General features: G+C 40.5%; 1 protein-coding gene across 1 annotated transcript in view; it reads left to right on the top strand.

Moving 5' to 3' along the window:
* KIAA1210 (KIAA1210 ortholog) overlaps positions 1-16765 on the top strand; it is a 63137-nt gene that overhangs the window by 46227 nt on the left and 145 nt on the right. The window contains exons 6-12 of the mRNA XM_009889330.1: positions 2193-2351; positions 3398-3464; positions 7392-7579; positions 8680-8782; positions 9882-11460; positions 12270-12387; positions 12901-13006. Coding sequence (XP_009887632.1) covers positions 2193-2351; positions 3398-3464; positions 7392-7579; positions 8680-8782; positions 9882-11460; positions 12270-12387; positions 12901-13006 — 2320 coding nt within the window. The remainder of the gene's footprint in view (positions 1-2192; positions 2352-3397; positions 3465-7391; positions 7580-8679; positions 8783-9881; positions 11461-12269; positions 12388-12900; positions 13007-16765) is intronic.

Genomic DNA, 16765 nt, shown 5'->3' with positions numbered 1-16765 from the left:
CTTCCGATCTCTGCCAGCAAAACATACTGTATTCTGCTAGGTCATTTCCTTCTTCCAAGGCACATACTGAACCCTCCTTGACAGCTCCCCTATCAACTGTTGGTTATATTAATTGCATTTAAATAACTACATAGCTCACAGCACTGAGATAAAAGTTTAAAGTTTTTCCAGAGACTGAAAACAAACTGTTGATAAGGCAGCCAAAGGCCATTGAAATTCTTCCTTTGCTCAGTGTGAGCTTCATGTTGCAAAACACAATTGCATCACATATTAAGTAACAGAAGATGCACAGAGGGATTTGTGCCTCCATAAGCCTGCAAAATAAGCTAAGCTTCAATTCAGGGTATTTTTTGTATAACAATAGGAGTAGCAGGAGAAACTATGTTTATATATGACAGAACTTTGTTGGGGAAAAAAAAGCTCTTTTCATGCTATCTCCAGTCCACTGTGCCCTCTCTTCATCCATCCGTCATCCTGCATGGTAACATAATAATGCCAGCACTATTTTTATAGCTGTAAATACAGCCTTTTTCTGTGAGCTTGACTCTTGTCAGAATAAAAGCCAAGCACTAATAGAAGCTATTGTTTTCTTAGCAATGTAAATTAGCTTTTACCAGTAGAAGACAGACTGTAAATTCAGCGTTTCCCCCACAACACTTTGCTGTCTGCATGTAATAAATTTAATAAATCAAAGATAGGAAGTTGTGAAAAGAGAGAAAAGCAAAATTGACTTTCTGTATTTTTCTTCCCGTGAAGTGCACAACTATGTTGTATGTCTTGTTTTGACCATATATCGCAATCTTTGTGCGGTTTGTCGTCAGTCCTGCTTTTGCAGATTGTATTGGTGATACTTCTTTCATTGTTGTGGGTTAGAGGGCAAGAAAGCTGTTTGATCTGGGGGACTGGTGGATTAAAGAGTGACATTGTGCTACCCTGCATGGCTGTTAGATCTATAGGAATTACACTCCAAGTGAATCTTCCTGAATAAGAATGGCAGCTATTTAGATCTATTTTACAGAGATATACATGAATGCATAGCCTGCAGAAGAGCACAGAATTAGGCCTAGAATTTCCCAATCTGGTTTCATAAGCAAAGAAACAGAAAAAAAAGGTCTGCATATTTATCTTGGGAATATTCAGTTGAGACGTTTTTAGTTGAAGGACAAAGTTTCTTTTCAGACCTTGTTTCTATTCCAGCTTTGACATAGCTGCCAGGCTTAAGCCAAGAATTTCAGTAATGGTGTTTCCTGAGTTCTGAACTTTTTTAGTTTGAGGGAACATCTGGCTGCTTGTGAGGTTGCAGACTTTGTTTTATTTTTCTAGAGTCAGGGCCTGCCAGAGCATTCTTTTGTGCAATTTTGGAAGAGAATCCCCATGCTCCTTTACAAAGAAAGTTGTTCCTGGCTGCACTTGTCATTCTTGCTGTAGACAGGACCAGGATGCAATGCTGGGGAAAATTAACACGCAATTCACTAGCGTGAACCAGAAATTGAATTAAATCATGTTTGTGTTATTATTTGTATTCTGTTGAATTAAACTGTCTTCAAGGGCAGGTTGGATGGTGCTTTGAGGAACCTGGTCTAGTGGAAGGTGTCCCTGCCCATTGCAGAGGGTTGAAACTAGATGGTCTTTAATGTCCCTTCCAACTCTAAGCATTCTATGATTCTATGATTGTATAAAAAGTGGAACTCAGCTACTTGTGTGGGAGAGGGTTGTGACAAGTTCTCAATGTTTGGAAGGGCTTTGTGATGGAAAGCTGACTACATAAACCTGGGGTTGGGAACGGCTGACTGACAATACTTTGTGTGACTATTTGGGACATCCTGATACATGGAATTATTTAAAGAATAATTAAATCTAGAATTTTTAAAGTTTTAAATTTAAACTGAGTTAAACTGCTGTAAATTTTCTGGAATGGTGAAATTTCTGTCTTTGATAACTTACTGAATAAAACTTATTTAGATTTGAATTTTTTTACCAAAGCCAGTTCTAATGATGGGTCTTTGATGAATGTAACTAAATAAAATTTTATTAATGGCTATTTTCTGTAAGTGGTCTGTTTCTTCAAGTATTTTTGTTAACTAAGAGATTTTGCATGCTAATGGGAGCAACTGGGGTAACAGTGTCCAAAATGTTCCCTATAAATAATACCATCGAAAGTCTATATTCCAAATTTTTTTTTCCAACCACAGCTTCAGTTGCAGCAGAACATCAGACTTGGATCGCCTTCTCTTGTTATAACTGGAAAGAAACTGGAAGATGCAGGTGCTATTTCTGAAGATGATGGTTTACCTAGAAGCCCTCCTGAAATGTCAACTCTTCATGAAGTTCTGACAGATTCACCAAGCAAGGTATAATCATTATGCCACTTTAGTGACCACCTGTACAGAAAAGATAAAATCTGCTTGGAGAAGGGAAAGACCTTTTTGCTTGCTTGGGATAAAATCTGATAGTACAGATCAGTCAGAACTAGAACAAATTACCTAGGTGGATTTTGGGCTTGTCACTGTGAGGGATACCTAGGAAGTAGCCTTACAGAAACCCCTTCTGAGTACGATTTTCTATGCTTTTATGTAGACCAGTGCTGGGGCAATTTTTACCTGTATCATTAAGGAAAGAGGAGAGAAATTCAGTTGATATGACAAGTCTCAGTGCCTTTGGGTGAGGCAGTCTCTACTGGAAGGTCCATATGCCAGAAAGCATAAAAAGTCAGTTATTCATGGGTGAGTGTTGTGTTACTGTGACTGTTCCAGCCCAAGAACAAGCTGAGGTATTCACACTCCACAAACAAACTTGCCATGTCTTCCTGCTTCAAAGAGCTGCACAGATCGCCAGTTTTCTACACCAGTGAAAGGGGGAGAGTTTTTGGGTGTTTTAAAGCTAGTGAAGAAAACAAAAATAATGGGGACTGCAAGAGAATCTTAAACAATTACTGGGTTTGGAATGAAATAGCTCGAAACCAGGGCAATATAATTTGAATTGACAGGAAAGTGACAATCCTATGAGTCTGAGGAGAACAGGTCCTGATGAGACTCAGAGGGAGGTTGGGTTATCTTCTTTCTTAGGAATTGCCTTCTCACAGCAGATACATGATTTTGGACTTGAGTGAGCATTTGTGAATTTGAAGATCTTAAAACAATAAGCCAAATTAACTTTATAAAATGTATTGCCTCTTGCGATCAGCCTTCATGGCATATCTCACAGCAGGATAAAGCTCCCCTACTTTATGTTGTATCCCCAATTAACAAATGAAACCTAGTCTGTGAGGCAGGGACTCAGTGACCCTTCCTTTATCTTTCCTCTTGTGTTTTCTTATAATTAGCACTGGATATCCAGTCCCAGATAATTCAATGTGATACTTCCCTTGACTTACCCTCTTCCTTATTTTGTCCCACAGTCTTCCAACCCTGTTCAGCGTCATAGCTCTTTGAGTTTAGGCGGGACTGACAGTGAAGATGAACAGGTAAATAGCTACTTTTCCTGCTAATAAACTTTCCTGAGGCAGCATGTGTGGTGTCTGTATGGAGCCAGTACAATAATTTATTTATTTTTAATCTATTCTGGGTAGAGTGTATCCTAGCAAACAATTCATAAACAGTCCAGAGTGATGCAAATTATACTGAAAATGTACCTCTCTCAGAGTTTTGAATAAGAACCAAATAAAGAGAGGCAGAAATCTATTGGTACGCGGTTTGTGTGAACAACATAGTCAGCTCTGTGACACAGTATGAATCTGTAAAGTTACACAACAGAAAATTGGACAAGGCAAAGCACTTCAATTCTGCTTCCATGTCCCAGGGCCCCAATACCCAACAGCAGTAATAGCTTAATAACACCTGCCCATCAGCAGTGGCTTGTGAGCAATCCCCTGCTTCTCTCTTATGATGGGAAATAATTGCAGAATTGGACTTTGTGACGCCAGGTATTCCACAAGAAAAGGTCCAATTTTCTTTGGATGATAAGTAACCATCAGAAGCAGCAGGTTCTGCTGTCAGACCAGTCTATTCCTTGACCAGGTCAGAAAAATTTAGAGGTCGTATTTTTGGAGAGGAGTCTAGGGGACCTTCACCTTGACTGTCCCTGCTGCTTGAAGCTGAGGTGAGTTCCTGCCCATCTCACGCTTTCAAGACAGGCCTGTAAGGTCTTATACTGCTTATAATGCCTTTCTCCAGTGTTAATGTAATGTCAGAAAGACCAGTCAGACCAGAGTTGTGCCAATGAGGTCTTTAAATGCCAGTGAGAAAGGCAACCACCACTCCAACAGAGCTGATTTAATTAATGGGATAGCTCTTGCAATTGTATAAGTGAAGTAATCTGCCATCTAGCTGAGAAGGGGAATATTTATGGGTCCAGAATAGCTATGGGCCATTTTTGCCCAAGCTTTGCAGTCCTCCATACAGAATCCCGGTTTGAGAAGCTCACCAGAGAGGACAGTGTTTAACCCCTTGTGAAACTAAGAATAGCCCACAAGTAAAGGGGAGGTAGCAGGGTACTTAGAAGATTCCTTCCTGATGAAGAGGGCCTTAAGCAGCTGGGCAGCATCTTGAGGGTCAAACAGTTAGTGCCCACCCCACTGCTAAGGAAGCTTTCCTTTTCCCTCTCCCTTTTGCCAGCCTTTGAGAAGGGAGAGAGCAACCTTTGGACAAGACCAGCTCAACTGTCCAGTCTGTTGTTGAGATCAGACACTCCTCTGCTCAGTCATTCCTAGACTTTTTACTTTAGGGCTAGAAAGATAAAGCAGTGTCTCCCCCTCATAATAGACTAATAGTCTCACAACTCTAGAGACCCAAGTAATCTAGGTAACTTGGATGGTTGTTATTTTTAATAACTTCTTGTGTATATTTTATCATTACTTCAATGTAAATTTTATTAACTCATCTCCCATTATCTATTTGGACTGAAGTGCTCCATTTTGTAAGCCTGCATACTGTTTTTTCCTTACAATGCAAAAAGGCCTTTTATATCCAGTTCTCAAGTCTTTGAGCTCTTTCAATCTTGCAGCCTCATCTCCTATGAGAAAGAAAGACAGACACAGGAGAAATTTTTTTCTCTCTTCTATGTTGCACAGAATTCCCCACTAAAAGGCTCTTCCTTTTTCTCCCTAACTCACTGGGAATCTGGCTAGCTTCTCTACAGTACCGTGTATGTTCCTTTACCCAAATATTTTTCTTAGTCAGCAGTTTGGATTAGCAGAAATCTTGCCAATATGTTTATCTAAAATAAAAAAACTTTTTCCTAAATAATCATAATTTTTTTCAGTGGCTTTTGAAATGGTTAATGTAATACCAGGATTTGAGCTAGCAGAACACAAGTTGTTAAACTGAATAACCTCACCCCAAAGATGAGAAAAATTGTGAAAAGCATCAAGAAATCTGCCCCAGTTATTCCATTTAACAATGTTGTATATTTAGTAAAGGCAAAAGAGCATTCAATCCTAAGCAATCTGAAGTTACACTCGGTGTAGTGGTTTACATTTTACTATTGTATTGATCTTGCTGCAGATGAATTACTTCATTTCTTTGCCTTATGCTGCTTCACTGGGTTTTCCAAGAGCTTCATGCCGCTGTCATCTCTGTGTGAAACCCTGATGTGTCACCCATGTAACTTCTCAGTGCCTTCCACATTTATAAATACCCACTTTCTGACAAATCTAAAGCTAAATGTGAGGCTATCACTCAAAATGAGCAGCAAGTGACTTCACAGAGACATTAACCAGCGTTACCCTGCCTTTGCCAGATAGCCTTTACCGAAATCTAACTTCCTTGTTGGCATCTTCAACCCAGACTGATTAAAAGCAAAACAGGGTCTCAGCTTGTGGGGCTGAGGACAGAGTTTTGGCACAAACACTCTTTAGGAAATGGCCTCCTAGCCAATAGCTGCAGCATTCTCCTTGTGCAGGCTCCTGCAACTTCCCAATAACCAACAAATACCAAATTTATCTTACACTTAAACACTGATGTGGAAATCTTGTGTCTGTTCTAGTCTTTCAGAGAAGATATCAACTGTCAGTGCTCAGAGGAAAAAAATATCCGTAATCCTCATTGGAGTAGGGAATTTGCCATTTATTTACAGCAGTAGCTCAGATACTAGCTTCAGATGTTTTTATATTAAATAAGCACAACTGTAACTTTATATTTAAAAGGCAGAAGAATTTTTATGTAGAAATTAGTAACCCTGTTACTATTTTGGAAGTTCTAGGGATCTTTACAGGTTTATCATTAATCTTGTAGCATTATAACAATAGTTTGCTTATTTGTTAGCTGGGTTCTTCTTTCTCTCTTTCACAGTGTGTAAATTTTTCATGAGAAGAGTCTGTATCTGTCATAATACATTCTGTTGTGGTTTATTTCAGAACTAGGAACTAAAAAAAATCAATGGAGAATGAAGAAATTAATTTTAGCTACCTTAAATGCAAAGCAATGTACCTAGACAATTTTTGTAGATCAGATGGGAAGATGCTTTCATTATCTTTAAAACTTCACCAGCATACATGTTTTAAATGGTGTATTATGTCCTAAGCTTAAAAAAACCCTAAAATCTGCATACCAAGCACAGTTAAATGGCTGTGTTTCACCTAACTTTATGGCCAAAGCCAAAATAGCAGGTATGTTATACTGACTGAAGCTTGTTTGGCATGGCTATGAAATTTTGCAAGTATTCCAGAAAATCTGGTCTACATTTCAAGAGAGTAACAAAACCAGTCAAGCTGCATATTTAGGGGTTTCTCTACAAACACTTCTGTAAACCTTTTATTTTGATAGCATAATCTAAGATTACTGCTGTTTAGTTCCCCAGAGCAGCATTGCTGCGAGGGTGAGATCCACATCACTATCTGGAAGATGCTTCTGGGATACTTGTTGGAGAGAAGCACTTGATTTTCCTGGGCAAGTGGATATTAAAAGAGCAAAGTGGCTATGACAACTTTCTTAGAAACAGAAGAATGAGGAGCAAGCATCCATGCTACTTTTGTGGCTTTTTAATAACGTATTCCTACAATGTGTCACATAATTGGAATGAAAAGGCAGCTATACAAACTGCACCAGTGTCTCCTGCTGGTGCATATATAGATTGCAAATGGTTTTTCTGATAAGAACTGGGAAGGGCACAAGCTGAGGCTCTCAACTGTGGGACAGGGAGAGACAGGTATTTCTCCCTTTTGTGTAACATACATCTGAACACACAGTGTGAGTGATCTCTATGCAGATCTCGATGCAGAGATGACATCAGGCATGCATTTTAAAGTGAGGATTGCATCCAAAAATACAGCCATTTCAGGCTTCTGAAATGGAATGAGCTAGCAAAGGAATGATTTCAGAGATGTGGGGAAGCCAAGCAAAATTTATATTGACGCGTTTGTGTTTTGCAGATACCTTCTGGAGCTTCCTCCAGGCCCATCAGTCCTTCAACCTCTACCACTCTGGGGGCGCCCAGCTCACGAGGCAGCAGCTTCCTTCCCATTGACTTCACCTTCCCTGCCAGTCCCCTTGGCTGCCTGGACACCTCAGCAGCCAGGCACAGGATTGCCATAAACCCCCGGAAACAGAAAGGCTTTACCAACAAGAATCAGCAACCCACCCAGGTAAGTGTTTTCTGGAAAAGAATCACTGCGCAGAAGGAAATGGATGTGAATTTTAAATTATTATTTTAATTATTATATTTTTTAATTCTTTTCTTTCCTAGCCACATTCCTTTAGATTTTTTGTTCTTCCACTGGAAGAAGGGAAACCACCTATTTTCCACCAAACAACCAACCAAAAAAGACTCAGAAAACTTCAATATCATGGAAGCTGAAAAAAAAGTGCAATTTTGTTTTTTTCAATATTTAGCCAAAAAAGTTGCAGGTTACACTTCATCTGTTAAAACATTTGTGTCATTTGAAAAGCTAGTTTTCAGTTTTAAAGAAGCCAAACTCTGTTTCTGCAAACAGTTTCAGATTAGCTTTAGCTTAATTCTTTGTATGTCAAAGGAAAGACTGAAGGACTTTGGGAAGGAATATGACTCTGCATGTGGGAAATTAGGATGAGATGCTTCTCATCCTGGCTTCAAGGAAACACATTGTGAAGATGAAGTTCACCAGATAGAAAAGGGTGTTGAGCTGGAGTGTGACAGGAATAAGGAGTAAAGCCTTTCTACTGCTTGTTCCTCTCTCCATCAGAGAATAATGCATGAAAATCTATCCTGGAGTTCCAAGTACCCTGCCCTGAGAAAGGGCGGGGGGAGGGAGGGAAATATAGAATGAGGTTTTCTTGGAAACATGGGCCCTACAGCATCTTTGCTGGATATTCTTTGTGCTACAGCTGGTACAACTACGGTGCTGAAGGATAAAAGCTAATTGTGGAGTGTCAATCAGAAATACCAGAAGTGATGATAATGTCTCTGGCTTGGTCTGTTCTATGCCACCAGGTAGCTTGGATGATCTCTTAAAAACATACTTGTGCACTCAGAATGTGTCAATCCCAGAATGTTTCAGATTCAAGAGAGATCAATGGGCTGCCTTTGACATTTTAAACATGGATGATTTCTAGGTTCTTAACTGGAATGGTATGTTAGCCACAATGTTGGTATATTGAGGACGGGGGTTTTGTGTCTACATTTTGAGTATTCATAAACATGTGTGTGTATAAAATACATTTTTTGTGTATTATTCTGTAATTAAAAGATCTTACTGCACCTTATTAGGTGGAACAGCTGGAAAATGAAGCATGTCTTCCTGCAACTCCAGAAAAGAAGGGAAATTCAACAGAATTACTTGAAAGTGACCAGCACCAAAGTGATTGGGAAGGTAATGAAGACTTATGTATTGCTACTTTGGGTGCTTGAACTCTTCTACGTAAGGCTGACAGGACCTATTTGAATTGTAAGTCCTTTCAAACTAGGCATCTTTTGGTTTTATATCATAAAACACATCCTGGCTGCTAAAGTGTTATGATGGAAAAAGTCATGTACTCCAGACAACACAGTAGTGCTGAAATGGTGAACTTTGAGGGCAGCATTAAAAAATACATGAGGTAAAAGTACCATGCTCAGAAGTACCTGTGCTACGCAGTTGCCTAGATCTCGTTGACTGGGGATCCAAGTTCCTTGAAACTCAGAAAAACCTTAACCTTAGCATTATATCTGTTATGTGCGTAAGGTAACTTTAATTGGCTTGTGTTTACTAGATCTTCCTTTGTCACCTCCCCCCTTATCATTTGAATAATAGCTAATTGCCAGTGGTAACACAACGGTAATTGTAAATTGTAAAACCAAATGATATTTCTCCAAAACAGCACCGCAGACTTTTCTCTTTAGCACTGTATTACAAATGCACTGGCTGATGGTAATGCTATAGTGTAGTGGGAATGTTGGAACTTTGGTGTCAGGGCAGACTCAGGACCTGATGTTGTCACACATCAGAGTTACTATGTGTGCAGTTGTGAACATCTAAGCTATCCAGATGTTCAGCAGCCCTGCTGGAGCTGCAGGAGGCAGAGATACCTGATGCTGAGATGTTCTGCTTAAGACCAGAAAATCCTCCAGATTCTAGACAGCCTTTCTAGGCATCCACATGAAGAAATGTCTAGGGAAATCTGGCTAGTAGTCTTACAACTAGGGGTATGCACAGAAAAGAAGTAAACGGCAGCTGATTTGATACACCATAAGCAGACAAAAACTTTCAGTCATTTCTGGGACTAGGGATGTTCAAACAAAAACTTTATTAGTTCTCTCACTTGGACAGCCCATTTCTAAATACACTTTAAACAGCTTTATTTATCACACAATGGGGCCCAGACATGGGGAACTCATGCTAAATGACTGCACTGTCTGGAATGAATTACTGATACAGATGGTGCTTGAATTGCAACCTTTAAGTGCACAGTCTTCTCCTCTGTTTAATATAGGACTATCAGCCCAGGTGAGACATTGTGCAAACGGAGACAGTTCTAATGAGACACCAGGTGTAAAAAATCCCACTGATGGTGTCCGTGACTCTTGTGACTCCACACTTGTGCCAGAAAACTCTTGTGCTTTGCTGCAAGAGGATGCATGCCTTCCAGACATGGACCATCACTATGAAGCAGCTGCACCCCTTCTGAGACCTGAGCCTTCCGCAGTGCACCTGGAGGAACACCACAGTGCAAAAGTGTCGTACTGTTCAGATGAGTCTGCTGATGAATTGAAATTACATCAGCAAAACAACAATACTGAAGTATCTGCACTTCCAAAATTGGAGCAAATTGAAAGAGAAGCTGTTGTGTTTCCAGGCATACTAGCAGCTGGCTTGTTTAGCAATGGTGTGGAAACAGAGGGCATAGATATATTGGCAGGTGTTGCACAAAGGTTGTCAGTAAATTCTGCGGACCCAAACATCAAAGACCAGGACAAGGGGGATCCACTGTTTATTGGCAAAGTAGAAGCTTGCTTGGGTACTATTGAGAGTCATTCTAACTGCACTGTCTCAGATACTGCACCAAGCACTTCGCAGTTTGTGGTAGCCGATTCAGAGTCTTCTGATATCAAGACAGTTGCTGTTTTGAAGCCTGAAAACAGTTCAGTAACAAGAAATGACAAAGAAACTTGTGAAATAATGGAACTTCAGTCATCCAGAGGCAATGCAGAAAAAAAATTAGACACTGCTGCATCTGTCTCAGAAGCAGGTTGCACGCTACCTCCCAGTAAACTGGAAGTATGTTTTAAAGCAGAAACTGTTTCTGTTTCGAAGGGTAACGAAGGCAGTCAACAGGCCAACACGTCACACATTTCTGAAAAACTTTCCATTGGATATCTTGCCTCTTCAAGTTTGGCTGGCTTGAAGACTAATATCTCTTCTGATAATGACGGTAAGGACTACCAGATAAGTAGTACAGCTTCTCACAGAAAAACAGTGGAAGACAGTCGATCTTCAGATGAAAATGTAAAAAATCCACTGAAGACTGCTTCTGCTAAACCAGTCAGATTTACCATTGCACCAGCATGGCAAAGATCTCTCTCAGGGGGTTCAAATTCAAAGGAAGATTCCTATACCAGAAGTTCGCCAACATCCCCTATAAGACCAGAGTTGTTTGAGGGAATGACAAAAGAACACACCCGTTTTGATGCAGTCATCCAGGAATCGGCAAAAAAAAGCTCAGATAGATTTGATCGAGATGTTAAGGACAGTGATTTGCATTTGAATTCTTGTATGGAGTGGGCTGACCATGAAGCACAAAACGTTGAAAGCCCATTTGGGGTCAGACTAAGGAGAACATCTTCTTTACTAAAATACCAAAATGAAAGCCATGCTGAGTATCCAAAGCTGATCCCCTCAGCTGTTCCCACTGCTGCTTCTGCTTCAGTTAAAGAGGATCAGAAATCGGTGGGCACTGGGAAGCCCCCTCCAGGCCTTCCTGTCAGCACAAAATCATTTGTTAATAAAAGAGATCTCCTAGAAGACAAAAATCCTCCCAAGACAAGATCAGAAGAAGTGGCAAAGAAGCAAAATGGTCATAAACCTTCAGGTATTTATGCTGTATTTTTATCCAAACATTGTAGAAAACAGTGGTCATGTAGAAAACCTTGGCGGAGTGCAAACAAAAGATAAAAATCCTTTTGATGAGGACCAAATTCAGCCTTGAGTTCGTCAGCACCATAATTTAATTGGCTTGATGATTTGGCCAGTCAAGAGAATTCTTGGCTTATCTTAATGAGGGGTGTGTTCCAGCAAGAATAACAACAGAGTAATAGCTTAAGGGCCTCTGAAACATTTCTGGTACGACCTACTTATTCATACAGTTGGAGTTTCAACACAGCTTTTTAAAACATGCTGCTGTTTTGTAGTTAATTTTCCAGATTGCAGCAGCTCAAACCTTAACTAGGAGTTGCGTTAGGTGTGATTATTTTTTTTCCACAGTCACTTCTTTTAAAATATTTAAAAAGTGAAAATGCAGCCTGTATTTTACTGCCTATATAAAAAAATAATCGTTATCATACCCATTTAATCAGCAATGTAAGGATGTTGTTTCAAAGGCAAAATCCGGTTTACAATGATCTCAGTGGGAGTTCTGCCATTGACTTAAGTGGAAGCAGAGTCAGGTCAAAAACTCCAGAATAAACAGAAAAACAGTTATTGCCAAGACAAAATCATCAGGGAAGATAATTTTATCTCTGTAGTGTTCAAAGGGTATTACAGATGCTGAAGGATTTAAAACACAAAACACTAGCTTCAGACTGACTTGACCTAAATCCCTTCTTTACTTCAAAAATACTTCTTTTGTAGAAAAAGTCTCCTCTCCACATTTGGAAACTGCTTCCTCTGAACCAGCCTGGGTCTCCATGGCAAAACTAAAACAAAAGGGTTTCCAGGACCACCCTCTTGCCAAAGAACATAAAGCCGAAGACAAAGCTTTGACCAAAGTGGATCAAGAGGAGGTAAAGTACCAAGTAATGTTGCATGGGTGTGAATCCCGCACCAGATTGCCTGGGTACTTTTGCAAACTGTTAAATATCATCTTAATGGGAGGCATGTTGTGAGCACTACTCAAAGAGAGATTTTCAGGACCGGCAAGTGAGCAAATACATGTGTGACTATACTGTCACAGTGGTTAGTTTCAGAGCTAGATCCTCCGATATGTTCCTTTACACTACTCAAATGCGAACCTATTCAGAGCTTGTCTATTGCCCAGAATGTATTTATGTAGCCCAAGAGCTGCTTTGAGCTGCACTAAGTTCCTCTCCCTTAGTGACCTCCAGACCTGTATTTGTAGCAGCTGTCTTCCTTCTTACCTTCTCCCTCCCTCCCATAGGATGTCCCCAGCCATCCTTGTTTGGCTTTTGGTACATTTCCACAGTCAGGTTTAGAGATGTTGCCAGGGCGAGCTTTATGAGTGCCAGTGGCTAGTGGGTTTCTTCGGTGCATTCTTTTCTTCTCTCCTCCTTTTGTAGCAAGGGATCTGTGCTAGTGAGAACATACTGAAGAAAAATATGCCTTCCAGCTTGAGCTCTCAGGACAAGAAAATGCAAATGAAGACCAGTGTGTCTGCTGCAGCAGGTATTCTCTTTCTTTACATCTTCACATAGTGGCTGCAATTTACACCAGTAAATGGTGTGGGTGGCAGATAACGGGGGGAGATAGCTACCTTTTTGATAATCAGCTCGCTTTATGTAAGGCCTGTTCAGACTATAGTTTGCATATAAGTCAATGTATTGGCTTGCTCACTCAGCAGAGAAAGCAAGTGAGAAACTTTTATCTCCACTGCCAGTTCACGGAATGGCATATAAACAGTATGGTGATTTATTACTGGCAAAGGTCAGTACTGAAGAATAGCAGCTGAAGTTGGAGAATGTCCAGAAGAGAGCAGCAAAAAACCTCTTCTAAACCTCCAGTCAGTCAGGAAATACTGATGGGAGTGGACTTGTTTAGTCTAGAGAAGACAACTTAATTTGCTGCACAGGACAAGACTAGTCTTTATGCTCTGTATGAGCTTAAAATGCACATTTAATAATAATAATAAATGGACATTTAACTTAGACATTAGGAAATTCTAACAATAAGAGTGGTGAAGTGTGGAATAGCATAGATTGCTTACAGAGTGTGTGCTGTTTCCATTGCTGAATATGCTTAATAGATAAACATGTATCAAGAATAATTTAGGTAGAGTCAGTTCCACCCTCAGGTGAACACAGAGGCTCAATGGCCCCTCTGCAGCCCTGTTAGCTGTGATTCTCTGTAAGAAAGATGCAGAGGAAGAATGTGACTCAGACTCGTGACTCACACACCTCTTCCAGGGCTACTGCTGGGCTGCAGCTTATCCCTCCCTCATTACTCAGTGTGGTGCCAAACCTCAGGGACACACTCTAGCTAGATATAGATAAGCCAGTTCTTCAGCTGTAAAAGCATATTGTGCTAGCTGAAAGCTATTGATTTCAGATACTGCCTAAGAAGATAAGAAATGCCCCGCTGTGTCAGAGCAGTGGCTTTTCTGTTCCAGGTTCCTGTTGCTGATGCTGTCAGTAAGAGATGCTGTCTAGAGAGAGTGCATGCACCTGGCCGCTTTCCCCTTAAGATCCACCAGCATCCAGAATTGTTGTATTAGAGATATTAAGGGGTACCTCTGTGCCTGCTCGCTGTAGTAGCTGTTTATAGAGCTGTTACCTGTTTTTGAATCTGCAGGTGCTAAGAAATAAGCTTCCTCCCTTACTACAGGTAGCTGACAAGCTGAGGATGTGCACAGAGAGGCTCTGATGTCAGTTGCCAGGCCTAACTTGTGTGTGTGATTAAAATACAATAGTTTTTAAAAAGGATTCTGTTACAGGCCAGCTTTACGGTTTTAGGTGCGAAGTGAGAGATGAAATGTAAACAGGCAAAAAGGATTCTGTTACAGGCCAGCTTTGTCTTACGGTTTTAGGTGCGAAGTGAGACATGAAATGTAAACAGGACAAGATTTTTGCTCAGATTAGAAGGTCTTCCTTTGAGAGTCTGGTACAGATTGGATTTTTGTGTGTTGACTCATCTAAACCTTGGAAGCCCAGCAGCCTTCAGTCAAAATTCAGAGCTCCACAAAGCACTCAGCTACTCGTTTCCTAGAATTTACACCACTTGTGGTCCTTGCAGCAGAATTACAAGTTCTGCACCACCTCTTCCCAAGAATTGGCCTAGTTTCCTGGCATCCAATGACTGCTTCCTCCCCTCCAGGGATAGCATTTATAGGCATATTCTAGTCTTCCGCTCCTTGAATATCACAAAGAGCTCTGACCAGTGCTTTTGTTTAAGGAAAACACTACTCCTCTACTGCTCAGAAAACCATGCTGTATTGTTTAGGAAATGTTCAGCACTGTCGGCACAGGAGTAGGAAATTGGGAACCCCAAATGTAAACTTTCCCCTTCTCTGATTTGGTTCCCATTAGCACAGCCAGTTGAAGGTGCTGGTGGTGGAAAGGATGTAGATTTAATATCCAGAGGACTTACTAACTTGGATCATGCTTTTTGGCTGATGTTGTTAGCAGTTTTCTTGATGGATGGTTGCGGTTTTCTGTGCAATGCATGCATCCTGCACACAACAGCAAGAGCCAGGACAGTTCAAGATCAGCTAAGTTTGGAAGAGAATTCCAAGAAATCAGATCCTTACTTTACTGACTGTGACTGTTTTGTTACTGCTGTGTAGCAGCCCATGTCATAACCAAGGGAAGATTACTTAGCTTGTTTCTTCTGTCTCCTGCTTCACCCTAAGCATGGTGAGGTTTATACCAAACCTATCTTCCCTCGAATAGGCATGAGCCACCGGTTTTGGGTTTTATTTTACCTTGCACTGTTGAGAGCATGCAAATGACTTTTAGATTCACTTATGCTTATTACAAAGAAGGAAGTCTCCCAAAATGTGAAAATTCATTTCCAAAATCAAATTTTCAGTAACACTTAAATTCCTACATCACCTTAGATACTTCTGAAAAATCTGTTGTGTATGTAGAGCTGCAACCTGTTTTTAATGGATAGTATATTTCCTCCAGTATTCCTAAGTATAGGTTGCCTCCTGCAAGAACTACCAGTGAGCCAGGTTTTTTAAAAGACGAGAAACTTCCTGAGTGGAGATAGGGAATTTCTTTGGCTTTGCTCAGGAGTGTGACTAATGGAGCTGATGGACATTTTCCATTGATTTCAGTGCAAACAAGATCAAGCTCCTTGTACTTAACATTGCTTAAGTCCCCATGTGGCCTCTGTTCTTGTGCTGGAGCACAGCAGCCTCATCATGCCTGCCACATGCCACGCACAGACTAATGAAGCATGAGAATGGATGGAGAGAGCACAACGTTGAGAGACTTGTGAAGCATGTCTTGAGAAATGAGAGCTGCATCTGTTTAGAGCTGCATTGTGTGAAGCCCCATTCCAAGCTATCTGTTTGAAGACAGTAATCTTGAAGTTTTTCAAACAAGATGGATGGAGGAGGCCTTTTCTAAAGCCATACGAGGAGCGTTATCTGTATTCCTCCATCCTTTGTGAGGATGATGGGCATGTGCTAGGCTGCATGAAGAGGAATACCTAGCCCCACCAGAATCTCACCACCTTAGCTTACGAGTCCAAGATCACAAAGCACTGGTTTGATCCCTACCTAGTATTTAATAATATTGCTGGAGCAATACTGGTGCTGGCAGTGAAGACTGAAAAAATAATCTTTAATACTTCTCAGTGTTGAAAAACAGGTATCAGTTCCTTTTAACCCCACAGTAAGCCTGGGGTGATCCTTGTCCCGCAGATAATTTGTTTCCATTTTCCTGCATACTCAGGAGTCTTATTCCTAGATTTTCTTGTGCTCACAGAGCAGAATAAGCCTGTGGAACTCCTTGCTGTGCACTGTTATAGAAATTAAGAGTTTGAAAAGATTAAGAAATGAGTTAGCCAAGAATATGAATTATAAAAATACCTGGAGTTATAGTCTCCACGTGCTTGAAGAATTTTGAAGACCTTCTTCATTTATCAGGGCTTAGACACTTGCTGTTGCGACTGAAGAGAAAATTCTTTAATGGGCAGATTATTCACTAACAGCTTAGTATCAATTTTTCCATTGCAAAAGCTAGTCGTCTCCATTGTTGTAGCCAGACCAGATAGTTCTAGCAATACCCAGTTTAACAATTCCTCTGACTCATTTTTGAGTCACAAACATTCTGGGCTGTAAAACAATTGCTTTAGAAAGAAGGAAACATTATTGGCAGAAACTGGGTTTTTAACTCTCTAGCCTTCTGATGAGTGATGGATATCTTGTTGTTGGCAGGTAAAGTTGGACCTATTGCTCAGGAAGCATCTGTGATTCCTGCT

Source organism: Charadrius vociferus, unplaced genomic scaffold, assembly GCF_000708025.1.
Source record: "Charadrius vociferus isolate BGI_N301 unplaced genomic scaffold, ASM70802v2 scaffold7, whole genome shotgun sequence".
Taxonomy (NCBI): Eukaryota; Metazoa; Chordata; class Aves; order Charadriiformes; family Charadriidae; genus Charadrius; species Charadrius vociferus.
The sequence above is the reverse complement of the archived record's forward strand: the minus strand, read 5'-3'. Positions and strand labels throughout refer to the sequence as shown.